The sequence below is a fragment of the Pogoniulus pusillus genome, chromosome 23, assembly GCF_015220805.1.
Source record: "Pogoniulus pusillus isolate bPogPus1 chromosome 23, bPogPus1.pri, whole genome shotgun sequence".
Taxonomy (NCBI): domain Eukaryota; kingdom Metazoa; phylum Chordata; class Aves; order Piciformes; family Lybiidae; genus Pogoniulus; species Pogoniulus pusillus.
Genome location: NC_087286.1, coordinates 422,378 through 450,081, shown reverse-complemented (window position 1 = coordinate 450,081; position 27,704 = coordinate 422,378). Strand labels below are relative to the sequence as shown.

At 50.8% G+C, this 27,704-nt stretch overlaps 1 protein-coding gene across 1 annotated transcript in view; it reads right to left on the bottom strand.

The window, feature by feature from the left end:
- Positions 1 to 27,704, bottom strand: part of CUBN (cubilin) — a 176,702-nt gene that overhangs the window by 96,646 nt on the left and 52,352 nt on the right. The window contains 2 exon segments of the mRNA XM_064162269.1: positions 736 to 917; positions 10,941 to 11,100. Coding sequence (XP_064018339.1) covers positions 736 to 917; positions 10,941 to 11,100 — 342 coding nt within the window.

Below are 27,704 nucleotides of genomic sequence, written 5' to 3'. Positions count from 1 at the left end.
AGGTGCAGAGCTGCTGTAGTACCCGTTCTGACTTCCTGCCACAAGTGGGAAGTTGCCGGGCTGGAAAGAGAACAGGAAGCTGATGTAGTCAATCTGTCAAGCACTGAACTCATTACTCAGAGATAAGAAAAAGTGAAATCAAGAGAGTAAATATGAGAAAAAGCAGGTAGAGAAGGATCTGGGGGTGTTGACTGGCAGCTGGCTGAAGATGAGCCAGCATGTGCCCCGGTTGCCAAGAGGGACACCAGAATCCTGGCCTGGATCAGGAATAGTGTAGCTGCCAGGTCTAAGGATAGGATTGTCTTCCCTCTACTTGTCACACCTGGGTTCAGGTTTGGGTGTCTCGGAAGGTTGAACACAAGGTCTCACCTTAGTTATTGTTCTGGCAATCCATCGCCTCCCTTTCCATTGGGAAGCACACCACCCTACACTTTGTTCTTTGTAAAAGAGGACTTCCTAAGGCTGTTTTTTAGGGCAGTTCTGTCTCTTGTTAGCAATTGCAGTGCTAGCATCATTACTGAGCCATGTAGGCAGGCACAGGAGGCCTAAGAGCTGAGAAAAACAGGAGCACTGTGTCTTCTGTGACAATACCTGTGGAACATAACTGTAACCACAGCAGGAATGGGAAACTGCAGTAGAATTGGTTGCTCCTCTTTGGCAGTTCTTGGGATGATCTGCTCCAGAAAGAAAAGCATGGAATTGCATATCTTTGAGGAGTAAATCTGATGCTCTTACCTCCAAGACATCGTAGCTGCAGTTGGGGTGATACTGAACGTCAAAGTCCTGGATGGTGAGTTGAATGCTGCTGCCAGGTGCTGTGTGAATGTACCAGATGCATTCCCTATCTCTTGGGTAACTGCTGGGGTAGCCAGGGCTGTGGAAGGAACCAGAAGGGCCAGAGAGCTCTCCTCCACAACCTGAGAAGACAGCAAAGACATCGCTGAAGGGCTCTGGAAAAAACTCACCACCAGCTCTGCAATGGGGACAGCTATCAGCACTCATCCGGGGGCATGTGTTGGGTGGGAGGCTCTGTGCCCTCATGGAGAATCAGGGTCCAGCAGGGAACAGAAGCTCAGGAACGGCAGCCTGGACCTGCTAGCCCTGCCCATACACCAAGCACTTCAGCTCCTCTTTTGGCACATTTCTCACCACACCTCAGCATCTGCTTGGACAGCTGAAGGAACTGAGACATGGAGCAAAAGCAAGGTGACAGTTTTTGTACTGGCCTCAAACTTTGAATTGTTCTAGAAAACCAAATCAGATCCACCCTGAGTTGTTACTGACCTCAGCTAATACACAGACTAAGTTATCATGGGGAGGACTTCCTACTGTTGTACAAATGCTGTTTCCCACTGCTTTGGAGATCATCGAGCTAAGGACAATGCCATTTCCCTCAGGCAGCTGAGCTGACTGCAGGCTGCCAGCTCCCCGTGGCTGCGGTGGCTTTTGACACTTGGAGGGTTTCATGTTCTGGTTTAGTGCAACTGTAAAACATGCCACCTCTGAGAAGTTAGGCACTGGCCTCATCTCCAGCCCCTTGGGTGACCAAATTCTTGCACATTATGGGCTAGATTTTTTTTTTTTAAAGCAAAACACTGAATCAAATGCAGGCCTTGATTTGACAGCAGAAAGCAGCTGAGCACTGAGACTGCAGCTTGATCATTGCTTTATGTGGCAACTGCTGCCTTTGCCTCCTTTTGATGAAGGCTCTCTCCCTGCCCTGGTGCCTGGGTGTGAGCAAGGTGAGGAAGGCACACCAGCCCTCCCCAGCCTCAGGGCAGGTAGAGATCAGCTACATCCGTGGTGATTCCTCACCTTTAGGTAAGGCAGTAGGTTGGCTGTGCACCTGTCACACACAGAAAGCAAGGGAGCAGTGTGCTGGACCTGCTGCTGCGGGTGTGCCATCCTGCCTGGCAGCTGCTCTTCCTTTCCTCTCTGCTACTTCACAAGTCCCCAGGTACTTTGCTTAGCACTAGCTAATAACCTAATCACACAGCTTTTATGGGGTTGCTTGAGCTTTGTAAGTAAAACCCACACTCTGTCAACCTCTTTGGCTTTGTCTCCAGAAGGAAGATGGCACACAGCAAAAAAGCCCCCAAATCCCTAATAAAGCCATCTACCAAACCAGGAGCTCTGTATTCCCAGAGGCAACTCCTGCAGGATGCCAGAAGCAATAAATAGCACCTGTGTATGAACTTTTAATTACAGCAGATCTCTTATAACATCAAACAAATAAACTATGCCTCTGCTCTGCTCAACTAATTTGCAACTCGTGCAAGGTTATCTCTGACCATTGCTCTGCTTCACACTTTTAGGAACCTCGAAATCATAGAATCACAGAATCAGTCAGGGTTGGAAGGGACCACAAGGATCAGCCAGTTCCAACCCCCCTGCCATGGGCAGGGACACTCTACCCTAGATCAGGCTGGCCACAGCCTCATCCATCCCCGTCCCCTCCAGGGCTTCAACCACCTCCCTGGGCAACCCATTCCAGGCTCTCACCACTCTCATGCTGAACAACTTCCTCCTCACATCCAGCCTGGACCTACCCATCTCCAGCTCCACTCCATTCCCCCCAGTCCTGTCACTCCCTGATATCCTGAAAAGTCTTTCCCCAGCCTTTTTGTAGCCCCCCTTCAGATACTGAAAGGCCACAATGAGAGCTTCAGCTCAATGCAAACACTCCCCTCAACACCTTCTGAGACAAACTTGTGGCTAGTAAAGGGTGGCTGTTGGCCCCAGAGGCATTTCCCATCATTTTCACCACGGGGGCTTTCTGCTCCTCCCTGAAATCTTGTGTTTGTCTTTGCCACACTTGGCTCAACCTAGAGGACTGCAAAATACAAATCTGAGAGGAATGAGCAGCAGGTGGTAAAGGGAGGAACATGAGAAGAAGCTACTTTAAGCTTAAAAAGACCCCTCTAAGTGCAGATGTGAGGAAGCCTCCAGCCATGCCAGCAGTGTAACACAGATCTGTCAGCCCATCACTGGAAAATCATCTTCTCAGCACAAGAATTCCCACAGCTGAACAGTATTTAGCTCTGCTGCAGCAAAGCCTTTACACAGCTGAGGCTGGTCTCGAGGGTGAATTGGCAGGGGCTTGGCTCCCCTTTGCTCCTGACCTTGCTGCATGGGATGCTCCAGGACTCGGGTGGTTTGCCCTGCAGCCACAAAGCCGCATTGCCAGGCTGTCTGATGTCTCCGACAAGGGCAAAAGAGGCGCTTACGTGTGTTTGAAACCAACCCTGCCTTCAGTCCCCTGCAAACAGGAGAAGCTAGGGCACTTACTTCCCCGAGGCCTGCCAGTATGGTGGGTAAATGATGGAACCCTGGACCTTTGCTACCTGTCAACATCTCATCAGAGACAGTGAGGAGGGAAGCTGCAGTGCAACTCACCACCCCCTTTCTCCTCACTGCCACCAGAAGATGACCTCATTTTCCTCAACAGCAACCAGGTCTTGGATTTTTGCAGGTGGAGGCAGCAGAGGCCTGGGCGGGCTGGGAGCCCCACAGCTGAGCCTGCAGGGGCAGCTGCTCTCTGCTTTCCCTCGGCCCCAGAGCAGCAGGGCTGCTGAGGGCACACCGAATAAATCAGGGTCCGGACTCTGTTCGGAAGGAGGCTGCCAGCTCGGGAAACAGAAAGATCTCCACAACCAGACTCTACGGCTCTGCTCCTGAGGGGGTGGGAAGGCAGAGGCAGGGGAGTTTCAGCAGGCCAGACAAAGCCAAGCCCTATTGGTCTCCGCCTGAAGAAAGCTGGGAACATTTTAAATCTAAACAGGCAGTTATGACTCAGCTGCTCCTGCTAAGAGTTTCCTGCTAGCCACAAAGCCTTGGCTTTTACTGCGAGCCAAGGGGCTGGGAGGAGGGGGAGGCTGTGCTGTGCTGCGCTGCCAGGCACAGGCTCTGCGCAGCCCCTCAGCAGCACTCCCGTTACTCACATCCCTCTCCAGGGGGGGTTCTGTTTTCTCTGAGCAAAATCGGTGTTCGCTGGATGAGGGATGTGAAGCACATGAATAAGAACCTCAAACTGTTGTTACTGTGCCATTTCTTTTCTTCCAGCTACAAATGTTCCCGGAAGAGGCTTTTTGTTGAAAGCAAAAAGAGTCTTCTGAAGTGCCCCGGTAAAAGAAGGAAGATGTAGATCTCTGTGGTTCATCTCTTAAAATGGATCTGCTGAACTCCTGTTACCAATCGTTTATTGATTGTTTGCAAACAGACGCTGGGTCGGTGCCTATATTCACTGCCCGGGAAAGGAGACACTGACCTCTGCAAACGTGACCTTCTCACCTGAACTGCTTTGGCTGCCCTGCCAAGCTAAAACTCTGTATCAGAGCAGAAGCAGCATCTCTGGGCTCTCCAGCCACTGGCAGAAGGTCCATTTATTGTGTTTCTGCTCTTACCCAAATGAGGTTGTGCTTTCATTGAAATATCGATGCCAGGTGATGTTAACAACTGATCTGCAGAAATACTTAAGGGTTTAAGACAACTCTTATGTGGAGCAGGCAAAGATAAAACAACACAACAAATTATGCTTAGAAATGCTGTCTGTGGCCCGTCTGCCTAGCCTTACAATTCGGTTAATTCACTAAGTCGTTTAATTAACTGTTTCAAAGTGAGAAGCACAGTTTGACTTTCCACCTTTGCGGCTTGCATTTCGGCTCCTGGAACATGATAGGTCTTTACTACTCACAAAAGCTTTGCCCTGAATGTTTTCAAACAGTGAATTCAGCCTTTGGACCCTGATTTATTCAGTGTCTTCTCCACTTTTCTTGGAGCATTGTTGCCCTCTTTAACTGGGTCACAGATACAAGCCCTCAAAGAAAACCAAACTGCAAGCATTCTTCACGTTCTTTGTGCCTTGGCTGTGAAGAGAGGCCTTGCCTTGAGGTGCTTACACTAGGCCTTGCAGGTTCTTAATCAGCAGAGTTCTCAGACAAATGTTCAGGCTGAAGATGCAGCTACATCTAGGGATGGGCTTTGCACTTAGAAGGAAAACTGCAGAAAGACTCAGTCCTGATTTTGCAGCATGCACGTGTATGTACTGCAGCTTTTTCCTGCTTTTGGACAAGCCAATGTAAGTGACTGTGAGACTCTAAATCCTCTCTCTGGCTCGTCAACAAAGATAAAAATTGCATCTCTCTCCCTAATCACCAAAGGTAAAGGTTGCCTTCGGTAACTGCTGGGACTCAGACTCTGTGCTTGGCCTAAAGCTCAGGGATGCAAATCAACAAACAGCGCCTTGGAAACTCCTGGACCTCAGCCTGGCTGGAATGCCCTGGATGCCTACATCTTATCTCAGATACCCCGAAGGGAAAAGGCTTCTGTGTACTCAGGGTATGGACAGGTACAGCCAGGGAGGGGGCGAAGACCCTCCCCCGGTGGCGCCGGACCCCTGCGAATGCATGAGGGTACACAGGAGGAGTTCCTGGGGAGCTGCGGCTGGGCACCGAGCAGAAAACTGTGTACAAGGCAGGAGGATGCCTGCCAAAGGGAGGCACTCCCAGCAGACCACCGGTGGCACCTTCAGCAGACCACCAGACCCGCACCACCACCAGAAGAACCCCTGATGAACTCCACAGCAGGTCATCCCTGGGCCACGCTTCTGTGTCTCTCTCTTTCCCCCCCCTCACCTGCGACTGAAGGTAATATGATCACAGATCTTTTCCTTCCCTGCTCCTTCTCTTCTCCATCGTTCTCTTTATCTCTCTCCCCCACCCCCCTCTCTGTTTTGTCTTTATCCTTTCATAAATAGTTTCGTGGTGATGTCTTGTCTCGTTTGCACCTTAATTTCACAACACAGAAATCCATACGAACAGATCTTGCTCCTCTCACAGAGATATTGTTAATCTCGGCTCCCTGGACCTTGACAGTGACAATGTAATTTCCATACACAAGCAGGCTGCCTACTTCATAAGGATACTGAAACAGGAATAGTTTGAACAATGATGTAATCATCACAGCTAATTAAACTTCCTGCATCTCTGGCATCACCATTTAATGAATACAAACTTTCTCCCAATGTTTGGAGTCAATCTGCAAAGGGAGATTAAAGTTTGCTTCAATTAAAAGAAATGGAATTTGTGCTGCTTATGGCAACAAAGTAAAAAAATATTTTGTCCTAAGGGGGGAATAAAAACGTGGAAGAAAAACCTAGAAATTGCTGCATGACTTCAGGGCTCACTGAAATAACAGGGAAAAATCTGAAACCCTTCCCAATGAACATCTTTACACACATCCTCAGCACAGGAACACACAGCCCTGCCGTGCAGGGACAGGCAGCCAGCCATCTGCTCTGCAGGGAAGGTATTTGCTCCATTTGCACAGAGCTCTTTGCAGTCATTTTGGTAACTTCAGGCCTTCAGTCAAACCCAGTGGCACAAAGGGAGGCAGAGATTCTTTCAGTGGAGCAAAGGTCCTGCAATTCCCTTGAAAAAATACTGAAACCAGCTACCTAAGCTGCTGTTTAGTTGCTAGGAACTGACACAACAAACAGAAAGCTCAGGAAACATGTTATTTGCTGTCTTGGCTGTGCTCTGGCTCAAACCTCAGTAGTCGTTGAGGGTTGTGCAAGGGGTGATTTGTAATCCTTCCGTACCCCTGCCTGTCTGCTTAGCAGATGGCCTTCATTAACCAAAGAAGAATCTCTCATTTCATAAATAATTATGGCTGAATCGAGAGGTTGGAAGCTGTGGAAACCTCTATCTTGGCAAGGTTTTCAGATTCATTTATAGATATGCTTTAGCCACACACTAGAAAAACCACTGCCGCGAAGGTTAAAGGGAAATGGCACTGTTCCTGTCACATCAGCACTAGGGCAGTGCAAGGACTCAGAACTGCTCCGTTCGTTGTGCTCACAGTGAACTGTTTCAGTGTGAAGGTTAACTGACTGTGGCTGCGAGCACCACGCAGTGTGAACATTTGCCTGCACTACACCCACACCTGCACCAGGCATAACTTGGATTTGATTCTTAAATATTTTGCTCTCTTGAGTAGGTCTTGAATATTATCCAGTGGAGAGAGTGGCAGAATCTGTGTGATGAGGGCAAGGGGGTAAAAATTCAAGTGAAAAACTGCTTCTTTCTGGTTCGGTTTTCTTCTTTCTGACTTTTTAATCACTGCTATAGCTTTGACTATTTATATTGGTCTCCTGAGTTCTGGTATTTCCCTCACTCCATTCCAATCTGAAATAAGTAAGATGGATAATCAACAGGGACGGACTATTGAGACCCAGACTCATATAGGCAAATTCAGGCATTTAAAGAGGAGATGAATCTTCCAAGGTACAGTCATAGTTCCCAGAGCAGCTGCCAGTGTTCAGTGTTCAAAACAAGCCATTTGGTAGCTCTCAAATATTGATTGAGCAATCAGTTTGTTCAGCAACAAGCATTTTAGGAAGATGGCACCACCCACAACTCCAAACAACTGCTCAGGGGTTCAACAGAGCCCTCCAAAGGAGTCCTGTGCACCCTTAGAAAAAATGTGACAGAAAGACTGTGAAAAGCAACAGTCACTTTTGAAAGCTGAGCAAGTGGCCATCTGTCAAAGGCTTGCACAAGGAAACCACAGCAGAGCTGTGATTCAGGCTGAGGGAATCTGGGCCTCAGCCCCCTCACTGACCTGCTGTGCAATCATTCCAGTAATCCTAAGGGATGCCTGGCAAATGCTTGCAGTGAATGGCTTCTGCATGCTAATTTAGCCTCTGTTTCTGTGGTGCTTCCCTGAAGAGCTAGCAAACCACTTCACATTTCACCTGACACACAGACTGAACCTCCCAGTCCTTAGCTATTGTGTGCCTGTTAGCCACTGTCAGCTTCTGAAAGTACAGACCCCCAGTAGCAAAACCTTCTCACGCAGCAAGTGGCTTTCTCCACACACTGTCCATCAATCACTGCACAGGGAAATGCAACAGGATTTGCAACAGGAAGAAGATGATGGCAAAAGAAAAAGGTCAGTACAACCCTTCGGGGCTACAGAATCCTTGTCTCAGAAGTGCACTTTGCTCCTGTGAAAAGGGGGAATTAACCTGTCACAGAGAGCAGAGCCGTGGGTGCGCATTTTGGCTATGCTGAGGAGGGCAATTGAATGTATAAGCTCTGCTGGCAATCAAGCAGCTTGCAGTGAAATGCAGAGGTAGATGTAAAGCAGCCAGCTCCCACATGCACACTGCTTAATAAGGCAAGCGACAGCCCTACGAAATATGTGTCTGCTGTGGTAGTGACAGCTGTCACTGGTGTCATTTCGCACTCACAGACCTCTGCCCCTTTTGGCCTCCTGACTGGTTTTTCCTAAGGAAAGCAATCCAATTGGCAAGCCATCTTTGCAGCATTCAGGCTGTTACCCACAGTTTGCTCTTTCACAAAGGGCCAATATATGCCCCAAAATACATTTGCCTATATTAACCTTTCTAATAAACAGCAGAAGTGTAATCAGCACTGTGCGGGTTCAGGCTTTGCTGTGCTGAGCAACCCTCGGGAGGCCTTGGCTGCAGAGGCAAACATTAGTGATTTAGCCACATCAGTTCTAAAGCCAGACACAGCAATGAAGGCCCCTAGATGAACAGTCTGATTTCAGACACACAACCACTTTTATACTGAATTCTTTGCACTGCAGCTTTCCATCCAAGTTAAAATTATATGGGCTACTTTAAGCATAAATACCAGCCCTATGCTAAGGTCAGTTAGTAACTGACTTGAGAAAGACTGGAGACTGGGCTTTCTTCAGCAACCCAGACCAGTGTCTCAGCAGCTGGAAAGATCAGATGCAAATGTTTCAAATCAAAACGTTTGAAACTTGTGTGATGTGTGGCAGGAGGTGCTCCTCCCATCAGTTACCCACAAGGTAGGCTGTTGGCCTTCTGTGATCACCTCATAGCTGCAAGCAAAGCTGCCTGAATGTCTGAATTGTACTGGAATACAGTGGCAAAGAGAAGAGCTGCTCCTCTATCACCAAAGCATGTGACGGTCCTTGATGCACATCGCAAAGATGCTTCATAGATGCCAGCTAAGGAGCACATGTGCAGGCTGAGAAACAGTTCACAACCTCTTGAACTTTAGGGTAGACATTTGCCAGGAGCAGAAGTAAAAACACTCTCTCAGCAGTACATTTAGCTGCCTTATTTTCTTGTCAGGTGACATTGGATCCAGGTTTAGATTCTCCTAATGATTTGCCCCCAAGGAAGAGGGGACCTGGATGCTTCACTCTGAAGTACTCAACTCAAAGGCTCTGTCTCCTGTTGAGTTCCCTCAGAGGAGGAGACTCTCCAGTGATCTGGTTTTGTGCATTTGAAAAACGTTCAGGTGGGAGAAGCAAATCTCACAGCCCAACCAGAGACTATCTGGAGCAACTTGCCACCAAGGGTAAGAGGAACACCCCTAACTGTGCATGACACCAATCGAACAGATAAAGGAAGTCCCTACAAGGAACAGAGAGATGACAACTGTGGTCAGCTCTGGAGTAATCTACACTCATATTACAGGCAGCCAGGAGTCACAGCTGGGATGTTCAAAGCCAGCAATTCTGTTCCTTAGCAGCCAGTTGTATCTGAACCCACAGACCACGCTCTGCTGCTTAGACACAGCCCCACACTAGCAGTCTGAACCCTCTGCAGGCTAGGCGATGGTTTAGTTTGCAGGAATGAAGAGAGGGACAGCACTGTCTGACAGCAGTGAATGCACCAGTGCTCAAAAGGAGTGCAGGGGGGTGGGAGAGAGCTGGAGTGTTCGGGAAATGTTGGGAGGGGGATGTGGAGGGAAAGCACAAGAATGCTTACTACACAGACAGACTCTGGAAAGCTTTGAGAGCTTTAGAAAAGTGAGTTAACCCAGTACCATGGCTACTGGATGGAGCCGATGTTGTCTGGCTGTGCATAAAAGCCTCCACTTCTTCCTTTGTGCAGTCCTAGAATGACATCACCTCGAAGCACAAGGAGGTACCTTTGTGCTGCAGCACTTCCCCTGCTGGCTCTTGCTCACTCCTCCCTCATAGGTCCTTCCTTTGCCCAGAAATGCGCCTTGACCTCTGCTGAATGCAAACCACTACTGTCTAGTCAGCAGGAACCCCCTGGGAGTCTGCAAAGGCTGCTGGAGCACAGGGGAGCTCCCACTCACACAACCTACAGCACGTCCTGCACCTCGGCAGCCCACAGTAGGGCCTCTGCAGCCTGCATCACCTGCCGTGCCACGCTGTCAGCGCTGAGGGGCCTGAGCTGATCAGGCAGGCAGGCAGGGCAACTGCAGCCAGTTCATTGTCCCTGAGGCTGGGTGCTCTCTGATGGGCTGCACAATGGCACACAATTTAATCTGGCTGTTATATAAGCAGAGCGAAAAAGTTGTGTTTGTGGCCTCGCTCATGAAGAAGCTGCAAACCTCATTTACAGTTGTGCAGTCATTACCAGGTTGGTTAATAGTTGGCTTGCAGGCTTGCCTGCTTAATGAGGCTGGTGACAGTCTTGGTGACGTGCAAGAGCAAGAGAAGGAACAGCCAGAGCACATCATGGCCAAGGCTATTTCATGCAGAGAAGGAAGGTGAGGGGCAGCTGCGAGCCAACACATGACCTAATGAACAAGCGCCACCAAAGAAAGCTAGAGAGGACAAACCCAAGTTCACAGGAATGGGACAAACTGAGGGCTGAGGGATCCCCAGCAGAAAGCCTGGGACACCTACAATACCCCTGCAGCAGCACGCATCTGTACCTGCCCCTTGTGCCTGTGCCTGCTCCTGCAAATGAAAGGGTATCTCACTAACAGCTCCCAGCCTCTCACCAGACCATCTTCTAGGTGTGCATGTGCAGAAACATTCACTGGGAAGGCATCTGAGGTATTTAGCTTTCTAATGGGTTATTTCTACCTAGATGACACAGGCTGGAACAAGCTGGGACTCCATTACCTGTGCAGGGAAGAAACAAACACACCTGTTCAGGGGAAACCTGCTTAACTCACCATTAACATGCCACAGCATCTGGAACCCACTCCTAGCGTTCAGGCCATCAGAATAAAACACCACGTGCAGGCTGGTGCCTGTAGTACCCCCTGCTGGGGGAAGGGACTGTCCACAGAAAGTGCCTATCAGGTTGGACTGTACATCAGGCCCATCATAGAGCTGAAAGGAAACAAAAAGATATCTCAGTGAGTTAAAAAGCAGCTCCTCATTCCTTAATGTTTTATATAGCATAAAAGGAGTGAGACTTCTTGCACTGCCACTGCTCCACAGCAGCTAGAGCTCTGGGGAACATGGGGAGAGCTGGATGAAATGATGAGCAAACAAGCAGTATGTCTTCAGACCTGGCTGCACACTGCACAGCAGGAAGATCTTGATGCTTCTGTTTTGGTGTGTACTGGGGGTTGCTGGGGAAGAAGATATCAAGCAAATGACAATGAACTGAAATAGAAAGCTAGAGGAGATGTCACAAGTCTGATGTGACAGCTCATCTAAACTACTCAGTGCCTCCAAACCTCTCGATGGCAGCTCTGTCTACATCTTCATTTTAAAGACTGCACTCAGGTGATTTCAGCACTGTCTGAAGCCATGATGGAGAAAACCAAGCAGTCAGCATCACCAGAGCCTCCCAGAGTAGTGAGAACAAATTGAAAACCAAAAGCTAAGTAAATCCTCAAAACTCACAGGCAAGCTGCACACGTCTTTAGTGTTTCATGAGCTTATGCTCTTGCCCTGCTCTGGAGGAGAGGTAGACTGAGACATTCTCTCAACTTTTGTTCTCAGAAACATTTAATGTTTGATCTCCTAATCACATATTCTGCATGATGGTATTTGACACTCCGTGTCTTGGTAGACACAGCTAAATAGAGAGGGAACTCTTCCATCTCACTCTTAAAGCATCACTACTCTGAGAAATGCACCAAACAGCAGCTCAGACAGAACCCCAAATAACATGCTAAGGCAATCTTTGTCTGCTTCAGTCAGGAAAGGTGAAGCTGCTCCTCTGCTGACGCTGAGCTGCAATCAATCAGCGTACCAATGGGATGGGCACTGGGTGCTTAAAGCCTTTAAGCGCATTTCCATTACCTGTCTCCAGACAGGTTTAAAGAGCCCTGCAAATCACTGCGTTGCCACTTGTTTGGAACGCGGCAAATCCTGCTGATTATCCACCCCTGCTCTTCATCACATATCCTACTGCTCAGTGGTCTTTTGGCATAAGATGTTCTGGAGAACTGTAAAACTGATTGGCAGCGGAGGTGAAGCTGGGAGTGGCTTTATGGTTTCTACTTCTGCTCTTAGAACTCTTGAAGTCTAGGAACACAGCAGTCCTTGGCCCTTCCTACCACCCTGCTGTGGTTCACCTGATCCTCTGTCTCACAAAGCTCCTCTTCCTCACAAGCCAGCCAATTCCTGGCAGAGAATCCATGTCTGAGGATTCTCTTGGGGAATGTTTTTTTGCATGCCTTTTCAAAATTTCAGAATTTCAACAGGAACTCTGCTGCATTCTGAAGCCAACTCTGCAAAGTTCCCTCCATACAAAGAATCAAACCTGTACTCTCTAGAAAAGCAGCCAACAGTTATTCCTTTTGCTCTTCAGCAAATCCCTTTTTCGAACATCTCTTATTCCACTAAGAATTCTCCTGCACTCAGCACTGTCTGCTGTTGCACTGGAAGTTGATTAACCGCTCTGGCTACTAATTTTCGCACACAGTTTCTGGCAGACACACATGGGAATGAGTAATTAAACCCTCAGGTTAGTCCTGCAGAACCTTACTATTGATTAAGACATAGGTGGGGTCAACAAATCTACTCCAATGGTTTCAACTCCTCACACAGACAGTCTGGCTTGAAGGTTTTTAAAATGAAAAAGAACTGGATGCAGTTCAGCCAGAAGTTAGGGGCAACCTGCAGGACTGATTCCGTGGTGATATTCCATAGCCTGTTTTATGGCTGGTGGCCAGGAATTCCTTTTGGTTTCAATCTTGCAATGCAACGAAAGGCCAAGCATGAGAAGTGTATTGGAACCTGAGAGCTATCGCTCCATTTGGTATGATTTCTTTCAGTGAGATCAGAAAAGCTGGAAAGTTTCTACTTGCAGGCCCCTTGCTGGCAGCTCTTGAGAAGCCTTGATCAGATGTCCTCCGTAACAGATCTGCAGTGGTCGTAAAGAGGAGATGTGGAGAAGCTGAACATTCAGCTGCATTCCTTCCGAAGGCACAGCACCACCTGACAGACAGCTGAGCTGTCCCATTCCCAGCATTACTGCCATGCCCCTCCTCTGTGCCAGGCTGAGGGCTTTACACTTTCTTTTACAGATTGAGTTCAGCAGAATGAAATAAAGCCAGATCCAGTTAGATCTGCTTATAGCACTCCTTCCTTCAGCCGCTCTGTGCTACATGCACTGCCTGTGTTTCTGTGGCTTCCAGCCATGGAAATCTCACACCAGAAAAAGATGAATGAGAGGAATGGATCTACATGGAGATCAGGAACCTGTGCAAAAGCACCCTGGGTTAAGATACATATTCAACGGTCAGCAGCTGGCTTCAGCTATTACAAAGAAAACCTACAACCCCCCAGCTGTGGGCTGAGTCGCACTCAGCAGCTTCGCAATCCAGAAAACCCCTCGGCCTTCAGGAGCCTCCTGTAACTGTGAGTCACGGGCTGTTATTTCTGTCCACTCTGTGTCACTTCCCCTGCCAGCCGCCGGCGGTTGCCGGACACGCAGAGAACGGTTGCCATAGCAGCCCCTCGGCCAGGGAGCGCCTGCCCAGCGCTCATCCTTGGGAGCCAACTGCACCGCTGCGGAACTGCCAGCTCGCTGCAGGGCACAGCTGTGTGCTTGCGCAGGGCATCTGACCGTCCTCAGACTTGCTTGCTCTCTTCTGTGTAGATAGTTGTTTTGTCATTGCTTTGTTGTCCTGACCATCTAGCCTCAGCCAGAAAATGCAGGGGCTTGGTAAGGTTTTGGCACACAGACCAATTGCCAGGCTCTGCAGACAGCTGCAGCAGCTGCGCAGGCCCGGGGCAGCATCCAGTGCTGGGGTTCAGCAGCCTGCAGCCCAGCGTGGGGCCCAGGAGGGGCTGGTTTGCATTCAGATGAGTTATTGTGCATGGGCTTAATAACTAATGAGGAATTCCTTATCAGGCTGCCTCGGAGAAAGCCTCTAGGCTGAAACACAAGTAAGAAGGGGAGATACTAGTTCTAGAAGAGATGAACCGAGCTGTGGGACTGCCCTGCAGCAAAGTGGAGGCTGTCCATTTGGTTTGGGGCTGAGGCAGCAGGGCTGGCCAAGGCTGCAGGAATGGCTGTGCTCCCCTCCCAGGGGGCATACTGTGGTCACCAGTGCTGCATTTTGGCCTTCTTGACTCTCCAGCCTGGAAATAGATCGCTGACACACAGCCACAGCTGTTCACCTCTCTTTGGAGGAGCAAAGCTAAGTGGCATGACCTGTGTCACCGAGCAGCTCAGAACATGCTCAGCTGAACAGAAAATGGAGCTTCTGCTGCATGGGAAGAAATAAAGATTTCAAACAAACGAGGGGAAAGAAAGTCTGAACGCCTTCCATTCGGAGCATAGTTGAAGCAGGGACATTTCTTTTCAGCCAATACCTTATCAAGCTTATTATTTCTCCAAGCCTAACCTGCTCTAACAAAAAAACTTCTTAGATACATTAATTAGGCATAAAACATAGGCTCAAGCCAGAGATAGTGGAGTCTTCATAGGCAAACTTCCAGTTTCATATGAGGGGAAAAAAGGAGTCTATGAATACTGACACTTCTCATGTTGCTGTTCTGGAAATAATTCTGTTACCAGATGTCACTAATGCATTATATTATTATGAGCAATTATTAATATTGATAATTGTTCAAATTTGATTCTTGGAACAAATCGTTTGTATCCTGAAAGCCTTTTGACAGAGAGCAGGTGCAGCCCTGGGCTGTACTTGCAGTAGTCAGGAGAGGAGGCTGTGCCTTGGATAAGAGCAGCACAGATGCAAGTGCCCCATCACTCTGCAGCCCCTGGGACACACTTGAGGGATGACCCTGACACACAGGAACATCCTTTTCCTCTTACAAGTGGGGGCACAAGATTGTTCTGTCTGACTAAGCACTGGAGACAGCTCTTCCTGAACAGATCGTGTTTTGGAAAGGGGATTCTAATGGCATCACAACAATCACAGACTCACAGGGCACATCCAGTTGGCAGAGCCCTCCAAGCTCACCCAGCCCAAGCCTCCCCCCAGCACTGCAGCCTCAGCACTAAGCCATGGCCCCAAGCACAGCTCCACAGGCTGCTGCAACACCTCCAGGCTGCAGCACTGCAGCACTGCCCTGGGCAGACACTGCCAATGCTTGAGAAGCCTTCCAGAGCAGAAAGATTCCCTAAGGTGCAGCCTGAGCCTCCCCTGCCTGGGCAGCTTGGAACCATTTCCTCTGCTCCTGGCCCTTGGCAGCAAGCAGCAGAGGCTGCCCCCTGCTCACTGCCCCCTCCCTGCAGGCAGCTGCAGAGAGCAATGAGCTCTGCCCTCAGGCTGCTCTGCTCCAGCCTGCACCCCCCCAGCTCCCTCAGCCCCTGCTCAGCCCCAGCTGCTCCAGGCCCTTCTCCAGCCTGGCTGCCCTGCTCTGGACACGCTGCAGCCCTTCAGTGTCCTTCCTGCAGCCAGGGGCCCAGAGCTGAGCACAGCACTCGAGCTGTGGCCTGCCCAGTGCTGAGCACAGGGGCATGATCCCCTCCTGGCCCTGCTGCCCACTCTGCTTCTGAGCCAGGCCAGGATGCCAGTGGCTGTCTTGGCCACTTGGGCACTGCTGCCTCATGTTCAGTGACTGCCAACCAACACCCCCAGGGCCCTCTCCAAGCTGCAGCTTCCCAACCACAGATGGCCAGGTCTGGAGCTCCTTATGCGCTTGCTGTGACCCAGGGGCAGGACCTGGCCCTTGGCCTTGCTGAACTTCACATTACCAGAATAGAATGAAGCAAAGCCCAGACAGTGCACTCACCATCTAGTAACAGGATTCACTCCCTAGAGCAATCACCATTAGTTGATAAAGACAGAATCAAAACAAGTAAACATTATCCATTTCCAAGCAACACATTTCCTTCTGGAAGAACTTCCTTCTAGAAGAACTAGAGTGCAAGCTTGAGAACCTTCAGATTCCAGTGTCAGCCACAGGAAGGACCAAACTAAAGATGCAGGATGTGGCATGATGCACTGTCTGAGCACTGCGGCAGCAGTGGTCACAGAAACCAGGGTAGCTGAAGACTGAGAGTGGCTGCTGCAGCCTTGTTTCTGCACTAAAAGGAGAGCAAAACAGGGTTATGTTTGCACTGGGCTGGTACAAGAATTTGTAAGTGTCACTAGGAAAAAAAGCCCTCCTTAAGAACTCGTTCTAAGGATCCTTTCTGTGTGCCTTTCCATTGGAATCTGTTTCTGCCTCAGCTGACTCCTTGCTGTCTGACCACTGCAGGCAAACTTCTGGTCTCCACATACTGATTCACCTTCCCTTCTTAACCACTGTATTTGCCAGCCTGATGGAGTGGGGCACTGTGCATCACCAGACAGCTAGGCACACTGCTTAGTCACACTGGGATACAGCTAACACATGGAAATCTGGGAATGCTGAGGCTTTTAATAGTAAGGGTTGTATCTGGCTCTGTTTTGTCTTGTAGCCTAAGCTTGAAGTGCTCATAGCCCTTTGAAAGTTTCAAGCAAAGTGGAATTCCACACTGGACTGCAGGCCTGGTTTTGAACAAGAATTGCTCATCTCTTACATTGCCATTTGCTATTTGCTCACAGGAAAACAGAATTTCTTACTACAGGTACATCTGCTCATTCCTGCCTTTCTAGGAAAGGTTATTTCTCCAAGAGTTATAAGCCCAGTCACAGCAAGGCTCTGGGTTCAGAAATGCAGGGTCTATCTTCTGGGGGAAATTGTGGTAGGTACAGAAGCAGTTTGAGAAAGGAATGCACAGGAGACATCCACCTACTCAGCCAGCCCCAACACGCAAGAGATGGCCTCAGTGACCAGCAGGGCAGCTGGAGGCTCAGTGAGACACACCTGATGGAGCAAAGTGAGCTCAAAGCAAGGCAGCTCGGTGCAGGAGTGTGCTGGCAAAGCCTGATGGGCATTGTGGGTGCTCCAGCCCCACATCACAGCTCCATCACCCAAGCCCAGGCTGCCTCGCTGTCCTGTTCCTGATGTGGGCAGTGGCTTGTTGGCATGGTCAGCATCCAAACGGCTCCCTGAAGCGTTTCTGCTCCTTTTGCTGACCAAGGGGCTGCCTGAGGATCCACGCCCTTGTGGCAGTGTGACCACACATGCCTGGTCACAAGGCTGTGGCTGTTTTGTCAGAGCCTCCCTTCCTTAGTGCCTCAGAAACTGAGGAGTTCCCCTGTGGGGAGAATCCAGCTGCTGTGGAGGAAGCAGGACTTCTGAGCTCGGGACAACAACATTCCCAAGTTTATTCTTCACCAGAAAGCTGCTACTGTGGAAAGAGCTCCTTACAAAGGGCTGTGCCTAGGGGCACAGCAGCTGGTGGGGATGGAGAAGGTGTGCAGGTGTCTGAGCAGTTTGCAGTGCTGCTGCCTGAGTGCAGGACTGTGTGCAGCTCCTCACCTGCTTTGCCAGCCAGAGCCAAACTGCCAGTGCAGGCCACATCACACTGACACAATCAGGGCAAGGTCCTCTCTGCTCAAGCAATTTGCATCACATAGGACTACAGCAACTGAGGAGAGCTTGGTCTGGGTGACCAAAGGTGGGGGGAAAGGGAAACATCCCTGCCTCATAGGCTGTCAGGAATGCAAACCTGCTTGCCCCTGGGACAGTGGGAAGGGGAGGGACAGGACCTTCCTCAAAGTCCATTGTGGTTTCTCTGAGTCACCTGGGGGCTTCCCTCTGACAAGGGGAAGCTTTGACCAGTTCAGATGGGGTTTCTCCAGCCACATGTGATTCTGTGCTGTGATTGCTGTGCTGAGCCACCCCCCTGCAGCAGGCAGGCTCACAGACACTGGCCAGGCTGTCCAGCAACATTTGTAATGTAGAAGCAGAAAAAAGAAGAATCCAGCTGCAAGTTAACAAGTCCCAAGTGCCCCTTCCCCAGCAAGGGGCATGCACACTACCATCATATGTCAGTATTTCAGTCACCTCACTGTGCAGTGCACAGGCAAAGTCACATTGGTGTGAGCTGGCAGGCTGTGGAAGATGCTGAGTGCATGAAGCTCTGACTCAGTTCGTGAGTCCAAGGGTAGAGCCTCAGAGCATCACTCATGCTTCTGAGGTGTCTGCAGGCACCAGGCAGCCCTTTCATCACTGACAAGTGCAGCTGTCTTGAGGGCTGAGGGGTTGGTGTGCATTTTGAAGTCTGCTTCTAGGTTTCAACCAGAAAAGACAAAGTCTGCTTCTGTCCTGGCAAAGGAGGCACGTGGCAGAACCAAAAGCTGAGTGCCAGGCTTGCCTCGGGTGGGCAGCCTTTTGGCCTGAGTCCCCCCTGGGGATCCAGATCTCTCACTGAAAACCAGCACAAGGGCTAAGATCTCCTGGTACGGTGAGGCCTGCCACAGAGACCCAGGAAGAATTGTCACTTCTACCCTTACAGTCTGACACTGGAAGCCCATAAGGCCCTGAAGGCACTCAGGGATGGGCTGGCATGCTGCCAGCTCCATGCCAGTATGTTAATGGCTGGCACTGCAGCTTGGCCAGCAGGCTGTCATTTGGTGCCTGTGGAACCCGGCTGTGAATATTTCAGCTCCTGCTCCCCGGGCTGAGGCACTGCCCCTGACATTCTGTAGGGCAGTGCATGGCTATAAGCAAAGCAGTTCCCTCCGCTTGGGGAAGGCCTGCAGCACATACAAAGACAAACTCCTAACAAGAACCTTCACCTCCTGATGTGGTTGAGCAGGTTTGGTAATTACAAGTGCAAAAGGAAGCCATGCCAGAAAGAGGGCAACCTTTTTGTGCTATTATAAGGTAACAAAAAGAGAGGATGAACCAGATGGGATCAAGCAACAACTACCTAATGCAGTACTCCCAGATGGAGAAAAAGGATATTATGGCACATCCCTGGAATGCTCCTGTGGTTTAGAAAAAGGAAAGAAAAAGAGATATCCTGTTACTAGCAGAAGGGAATCTGCTCTCAGGAGCAGATGACTTATTAATTACTGTCCTAACCTGATAATGTTCCACCTACACAGCTGCAGCAGCATTTGAACCCCTTGGAGCTGGAAGAGGCTGGACTGCCTAAGTGCACTGGCACTAAGCAAGCAAGGAATTGCTTTATTCCAGAGAGGAACTCTGTGATGCCTTGCAGCAGGAAGGCTGCTGCTGTTACCAGGCAATTGTTTGCCCCTGTCTTAACCCACTGATGCTGCCAACCTAATGTGCTGTGCAGATCAAAAGAGTGAGACTCAGAGAGCTCCAAAATTTGTCATGCTGCATGAAGACTCTTTGCTATCAGCTTATCAGGTCGGTGGCATTCTGCATTTCTCTTATTAAATGCCTGGACTTCAGGATGGTTGTACTTTCACAGCAGAACACAGAGGGAGACTGCCACTGGAGAGCATGAACATGAGCAGTTTTCAAAAGAGATTTTTCCTTGTATAAGTCCTGCTGCAAGACTGATCTTCAAGGCAGTAACATGACCTCCTTACTTATCAAAAGAGTTAGCCTCTGCTGAGATTATGTTCTGTCATACTACAGAAGATGGTCGTTCATCATTAAAGGGGAAGAGTTAAAGCTAAGCTTGCTCAGCTAACAGCCTGGTGGATGCAGCAGGAAGGACATTTCTGTGCCATTATCTGCCCTATCTCACTGGCTGCAGCCTGATGGCTCCTCAGAAAAGGCTGCTGCTGGGCTCTTAAGCCAAGCCACAGCAGGCAATGTAAAGTAAAGCCCACCCAATCCAAATACAGTGATGGCAGCACCACTAGGAAACAGTCTGCCCTCTGGTATGCCTTGCATCACATCATTGCCACTTCTGCACTTCCTCAGAAGCAGTTCATCTCCCACTCTTGCACATTCACCGTAGCACTGCTACCACAGACCCCCTGTGAAGGTTGCTAGAGCTGAGCCACCCCCCGGAGAGGTCATGAAGCTCAGCCCTGGAGGAGGCACTCACACGGGGCTCATGCTGGATACTGACGCAATTCAAAACGGTCTCACTCCCACTCTGCCCCTTCTCAGGCTCTGGCAGCCAGGCACAGTGGCAGAAAATTGTCATCAGGTCAAAAAAGCTGAGCATCTTCCTTCCTCCTCGACGCAGGGATCCCTAGCTGTAGGAGCCCAGCCCAGGCCAGCCCCAGCCAGAGTCGCGCAGGGCTCCCCGGGGAGAGGCAATGCTGCTCCACCAGCTGCTGCTAGCATCCCGTGATCGCAGGGGAGAAGTAGGGCACAACACACAGCTGACTGCTCCTACAGCTGGGGCTGCAAGAGGGCTTGGACTTCTGACTTTGTCCTTGGCAAGCCTGGAAACGCTGATCCGACCCGAGGGTGCTGATACCCTTGGCACCTGGTGGCCGCCAGGGGTACCTGTGTGTGCACTCTGCCGTGCTGCAGCATTTCTGCCTCAGAGGCCAGGGACACGGCAGCACAATCCAGAGCAGACAGCAAGTGGAGGTATTCTGTGTCCTCAGGCTGAGCGAGGCAGATCGCTGCCTGTGCCCTGGGGGCAGGGCTGTAAGCCAGGCGGGCACGAAGCTGAGGACCAGGCGCTTTGCCGGTGCGGATGCAGCACATCCACACAGCTGCCTGTGTGCAGTGCAGCGCGCAGCAGGCCAGGCGCAGCAGCACTGGGGCACGCAGCTCACCCTCTCCAGCTGTCCCACCCCACCGTGACTTTCTCCTGCAGAATTCAGAGGCATTTTTAATAAATCCCAGAGCTGCAGTTTGAAAGATCAGCAGTGGTACAAAGGTCTGTGCTCAGGCACTGGAGCTGCTTCTCCTGCTGGCTTTTAAAAGCAGCTCTGCTTTTTAGTATCGTTTGCAACTGCCCTTGCTGCTTTCCTCTGCTCAGGCCTGTCAGCTCTGCCTCCACGCCTCTGCAACACTTCATCTTGGCCTTCACCACATATCACTTTCCTTTACTCCTACTACCACCAGAACCAGAATCAGCACCTTGCATGTGGCAGAAGAGCAATTCACCTGCCAGCTATGAGTCTTCTTTATTTTCATTAACCTTTTTTCCCACTTGCAGTGGTGTCAGACTCCACATGGATTTCAGAGAAGTCTCAAATCCCTGCAGTCTGCAGTGAGATGCACACTTGCTGGGGCTGATTCCCCCTTTCCCCTACCCCACAGAGCGCTCAGCCTTGCCAGCACACTCCCCTTGCGCAAGAGGCAGGGTGCAGCAAACACCACTCAGTTCCTTGTGCCCCACTTCAACCTTGGTCTCTTTTTTACACTCTGGCCCATATCTGTGCACATGGCCCTGGAACCAGATGGGAACATCTGTTCCAAAAGGTATTTCCGCATCCTGGTCTCTAAGCTGGTGACACATAGGTTTGATGGGTGGACCACTGGCTTGACGGCCACACCCAGAGTGTGGCTGTCAATGGATCCATGTCCCAGTGGAGGCCAGTGACAAGTGGAGACCGTCAAGGATCAATCCTGGTGCCAGTCTTGTTAAACATCTTTGTGGGTGCCATGGACAGAGGCACTGAGTGCAGCTTCAGCAAGTTTGCTGCCCACACCAAGCTGTGTGGTGCAGCAGCCAGGCTGGAGGGCAGGGATCCATCCAGAGGGACCTGGACAGGCTGCAGAGGTGGGCACAAGCCAAGCTCAGGAGGTTCAACAAGACCAAGTGCAGTGTCCTGCAGCTGGGTCGAGGCAATGCCAAGCACAACTCCAGGCTGGGCAGTGAGTGACTGGCTGGAGAGCAGCCCTGAGGAGAGGGACTTGGGGGTGCTGCTGGAGGAGAAGCTCAACAGAAGCCAGCAGTGTGCACTTGCAGCCCAGAAAGCCAAGCAGAGCCTGGGCTGCATCAGGAGAAGTGGCTAGCAGGGCCAGGGAGGAGATTCTCCCACTCTGCTCTGCTCTGCTGAAACCCCACCTGGAGTCCTGCATCCAGTTCTGGAGCCCCTGGGACAAGAGGGATGTGGAGATGCTGAAGTGTGTCCAGAGAAGGGCCAGGAGGATGCTGAGAGGGCTGCAGCAGCTCTGCTGTGAGCACAGACCGAAAGAGTTGGGGCTGTGCAGGCTGGAGCAGAGGAGGCTCCCAGGTGACCTTCTTGTGGCCTTCCAGGATCTGAAGGGGGCCTGCAAAAAAGCTGGGGAGGGACTTTTTAGGCTCCAAGGGAGTGACAAGACTGGGGGGAATGGAGCAAAACTGGAGGTGGGGAGACCTGGGTTGGCTGTGAGGAGGAAGTTGTTGAGCAGGAGAGTGGTGAGAGGCTGGAATGGGTTGCCCAGGGAGGTGGTTGAGGCCCCATGGCTGGAGGTGTTTCAGGCCAGGCTGGCTGAGGCTGTGTGCAGCCTGCTCTAGGATAGTGTGTCCCTGGGCATGGCAGGGGGTTTGGAACTGGCTGCTCCTTGTGGTCCCTTCCAACCCTGACTGATTCTATGATTTCCTAATAGCATTTGGAGAAAGACTTGTAGGTACTGTCACATCTACTGTAAGTTAAAGTCTCCTCAGCACACTTCCATGACTGTTTTTCCCTTGCATTTCCCTCTTTGCACCTCCTTCAGTCTGTTTGCTTTGATTGTAAGCACTGCAAATTTGTTACAGCAAAGAGTGCAAGGACTTTTCTGCTCTCTGTCTCCTCTCTACCTCCAATATGTTTTATTTCTGTTCTTTCAAGTGATTTGGATCAGGTCCTTGCCTCTGTCACTATTCCACCAGCCTTGATTTAGGTCTAGAAGAGTGTCTCCTGGCAAGGCTCTTGCTCCTCACTGGCTGGACACTGTATGCAGGGCTCCTGCTTTTCATGGGTGGAGGGCTTAAGCATCTTGAGTTTAGCACTGGCCTCTCCTCTTGGCTCCAGTATTTCCCTTTTAGCCTCCTCACAAAGCTGCACCAGGGTTTATAGTTAGTTCTCAATACAGTGCTCCCTTGTTTATTTTCTTCACATGCCCATTCTTTGCTTCCACTCCTGGCCAGAAAGAGAAGCAAACTGGAAGAACACCACTTTTTCCAGTTTATTACCAGTTCTGAGCTGTGAAAGCTGGCATAGCTTGGAAGCAGAGGGAGTGAGGGAGGATGTCTAGAGGGAATAGATCAGCCCAGAACCAGGCCTGCTGCTAGATCTTCTGCAAGACTCCAGTGTAAATATCCCCTGAAATGTGGGCACTCCTTAGACCTCTCCTTGGCTGTCAGAACCTTTCTCTTATGCCTCTTTAAATGTCAGTTCCTCTTGTGCAAAACCTAAGAAGAGCCAGGGGCTGTGTGCTGGCATCCTGTACAAGGGTGAGGTCTGAAGGCTGAATTAGCTGAGCAAAGCATTGGAGTTGTGAGCAGGGATCAGAACTCCATGTCCTACATCATGGAGTACACAACTGAGAGATAAGATCTACGTTGGGGGGCATGGAAGGGGCTGGGAATGGCAGGACAGCAGGAGTGGAAGCTGATGGACTAACTCCCTCCCTGAAATGCTTACACACCAATGCAGGGAGCATGGGGAATGAGCAGGAGGAGCTGGAGATCTGTGTCAGGCTAAATGACTGTGATATAATTGCCACCCCTGAGACATGGTGGGACAGCTCCCAAGGCTGGAATGTTGCCCTGGATGGCTCTGGACTGCTCAGCAAGGACAGAGCAGCCAGACGAGGTGGGGGAGTTGCCCTCTATGTGCGAGAGCAACTGAAACGTGCTGAGCTCTGCCCAAGGCAGGGGCAGAACAGATTGCAAGCCTGTGGGTAAGAATTAGGGGATGTGGAAAAGGAGATGAAATTGTTGTAGGGGTCTACTGTAGACCACCAGACCAAGAGGAAGATGTTGATGAGGCTTGTGCTAGTTTGAAGCAGGCTGGAATGTTTTGGTGAGAAGAACTAGATTACAGGCTGTGAAAGAAAACAATGGTGATGTCTACTTCACTCATAGGCTTGCTGAGATGTATAAAAACATAAGTCAAAACATAGATATCACACTCAGCACCGCTCCCACTGGGGCTGCTGGCTGAGCTGCATCTCTCTAACCTCACTCTCCATTTTGGACCAATCCACTTTGCTTCCTAACCCCCTGGCTGAACCTCCATTCTTCCTTGGGACTGGGGTACGGTTGAGAGGGGCAGGGGGAAGGTGAAGGGGCGGTTGGGAGCCCCTCCTGGGGACTCAGGTTTCTGGGAGGGCTGCTGTGTTTCTGTGTTACCTTTTACCTTGTATATTTCTGTCTGTAGCTGTATGTACTGTAACTATCTGCTTGTGTATTGTGCCAGCTGTAAATAGAAGCTTCATTCAGTTTCCAGAGCTGGCTGAGTCTAGTCTGGGTGATTTCCAAAGTGTGGGGGGGACAGGGAACACCCAAACCATCACAGGTCTTCTACAGACAGGTGGAGGTAGCCTCTAGAGCTAACTCCTTGGTGCTCATGGGAGACTTCAATCACCCTGCTGTTTGCTGGGCAGATCACACAGCCAGGCACAGGCAGTCCCAAAGGCTCTTGCAGTGTATCAGTGATAACTTCCTGCTGCAGGTAGTGCAGGAGCCAACAAGGAGAGCTGCACTGCTGGACCTTGCATGAACTAATAAAGAGGGACTGGTTGAGGACATTAACATTGTGAACAGCCTTGGGGACACTGACCATGACATGGAGGAGTTTAGTGTTCTACAGGGCAGAATCAGAGCAACAAGGAGCATTGCAACCTGGGCTTCTGCAGAGCTGACTTTGTGCTCCCCAGGGCCATGCTGGCAGCAATCCCATGGGCTAAGGCTCTGGAGGGAAAGGAGCCCAAGAAAGTTGGCTAATTTTTAAAGACTACTTCCTCCAAGCCCAAGCCAGCTGCATGCCCCTGAGGGAAACATCAGGTAGCTGTGCTAGGAGACCTGCATGGCTGAGCAATGAGCTCCTGAAGGAACTCTCAGGGAAGAAGAAGTCTCACAACTCATGGCAGAAGGGATTGGTCACTGGAGAGAACTATAGAGAAGTGGTCAGGGCTTGTAGGAAAGCAACAAGGAAGGCCAAAGCCCTCTTGGAACTGAAGCTGGCCAAAGGAAGTAAAACAGAACAAGAAAGGCTGCTTCAAATCCATCAGCAGGAAAAGAAAGCAGAGGGAAGGTGTGGGCAGTGCTGAGCCAGGAGGCAGCCTGAGAGCTGAGGGTGCAGAGAAGGCAGAGCTGCTGAATGCCTTCTTTGCTCCAGTCTTTGCACCTAAGGCTGAGCTCCCCTATGGACTCCAGACCCTGGGTGAAGGAGAGGAAGCCTGGAGGAGGGAATGCTCCCCACTGCTCAGTGCAGACTGAGTTAGGGATCAGTTACACACATTGAACATTCACAAGTCCCTGGGCCCTGATGAGATGCACCCAAGGGTGCTGAGAGAACTGCCTGAGGTTATTGCTCTGCCACTCTCCATCATCTTTGCCAACTGGTGGCAGACAGGAGAGGTGCCTGAGGGCTGGAGCAGAGCCAATGGCACTGCAGGCTTCAAAAAGGGCAAGGAAGAGGTTCCAGGGAACTATAGAGCAGTCAGCCTCACCTCAATCCCTGGAGGCTCTTGCTGGAAGACATCTCAGGGCACTTGGAAGAGAAGAAGGTTATCAGGAGCAGTCAGCATGGATTTACCAAGGGGAAGTCCTGCTTGGCTAACCTGGTAGCATTCTGTGATGCACAGCTGAATGGGTAGGTGCAGGGAGAGCAGTGGATGGAGTCTACCTTGGCCTTAGCAAGGCCTCTGACACCATCTCCCATGGCAGTTTAGTGAGCAAGCTGAGGAAGTGTGGGATGGAAGAGCAGGCAGTGAGGTGGGTTAGGAACTGGTTGTGAGGTAGAGTTCAGAGGGTGGTGATCAATGGTGCCAGGTCCAGCTGGAGAGCTGTGACCAGTGGTGTCCCCCAGGGATCAGTGCTGGGCCAGTCCTGTTCAACATCTTCATCAGTGACATTGCTGAGGGCACAGACAGACAGAGTCTGCTCAGCAAGTTTGCTGCTGACACCAAGCTGGGAGGCTTGGCTGAGACAGCTGCAGGCTGTGTGGCCTCCCAGAGAGCCCTGGGCACAGAGCTGGGCACAGAGGAACCAGATGAGGTCCAACAAGGACAAGTGCAGAGTCCTGCACCTGGGGAGCAATAACAAACTGCAGCAGTCCAGGCTGGGAGGTGACTGCTGGAGAGCAGCCCCAAGGAGAGGGACCTGGGAGTGCTGGGGGAGAACATCCATGGCACAGCAATGTGCCCTGGGGGCCAAGAGGCCAATGGGATCTGGGGTGTGTTAGGAGGAGTGTGTCCAGCAGACCAAGGGAGGTTCTCCTCCCCCTCTACTCTGCCCTGCTGAGACCTCATCTTGAGCACTGCCTTCAGTTTTGGGCTCCCCAGTTGAAGAGGGACAGGGATCTGCTGGAGAGGGTCCAGTGGAGGGCTACCAGGATGATTGAGGGACTGGAGGGCATGGCTTAGGAGTAGAGGCTGAGGGACCTGGGGCTGTTTAGTCTGGAAAGAAGAAGACTGAGAGGGGATTCAATCAATGTTTATAACTCTCTGAGGGCTGGGGGTTGGGGGGGGGGGGGGGGGGGCAGGCTCTGCTCATTGCTCCCTGGGACAGGACAAGGAACAGTGGGTGTAAGTTGCAATACAGGAGATTCCACCTTAATACAAGGGGGAACTTCTTTACTCTAAGGTTCCCAGAGCCCTGGCACAGGCTGCCCAGAGAGGTTGTGGAGTCTCCTTCTCTGGAGCCTTTCAAGGCCTGTCTGGATGTGTTCCTCTGTGATCTGTGTTAGTATTGTCCTGCTCTGGCAGGGGGTTGGACTTGATGATCTCCTTGGGTCCCTTCCAACCCCTGATATCCTGTGAGCCTGGGATCCTGGGATTTCTCAAGTTGCCCTAGAACTAAGCCTTTGAAGGAAATGAAAACAAAGGGCACCTGACTGACTGGATGGCTTTCTTGGGCTAAAACCAGCTCATTTTGGTTGTAGGTAAACTCAGTTTCTTTCAGTCCCTTTAGAGAAGCAGATTCACTATGAAGAGGAGAATACAAGCAGCCCTTGCCTTCAAAATGCAAAGAGACCACACTTTGAAGAGGTTTTACCATTCCCTGCTCCTTCATGGACAAAACCAAGGGGGAAATAATTTGGCTCGTTGCCTTTTTGCCATCCATGTACTAATCTCAGCATTTCTTCTTCTTTACATGAAGCTGGAATCATGACCCCTCACTTCACCCCTAAAAGGCTGTGCTCAAGTCTCTTTAGCAAATCTAGGCAGCTACAGGGTGCTCCAGCCCCTCTGCTGAAGGCACCTCTGCTAGGGCAGGACAAAGGCTCTCTGGCAACACTTCCCTCTCCTCACAGAAGGAGAAGGGACAAAACATTTGGACTTAATGCTTGAGTTTTAATAGCTCTCTTTAGACACAGACTCACAGAGCACATCCAGTTGGCAGAGCCCTCCAGGCTCACCCAGCCCAAGCCTCCCCCCAGCACTGCAGCCTCAGCACTAAGCCATGGCCCCAAGCACAGCTCCACAGGCTGCTGCAACACCTCCAGGCTGCAGCACTGCAGCACTGCCCTGGGCAGACACTGCCAATGCTTGAGAAGCCTTCCAGGGCAGAAAGATTCCCTAAGGTGCAGCCTGAGCCTCCCCTGCCTGGGCAGCTTGGAACCATTTCCTCTGCTCCTGGCCCTTGGCAGCAAGCAGCA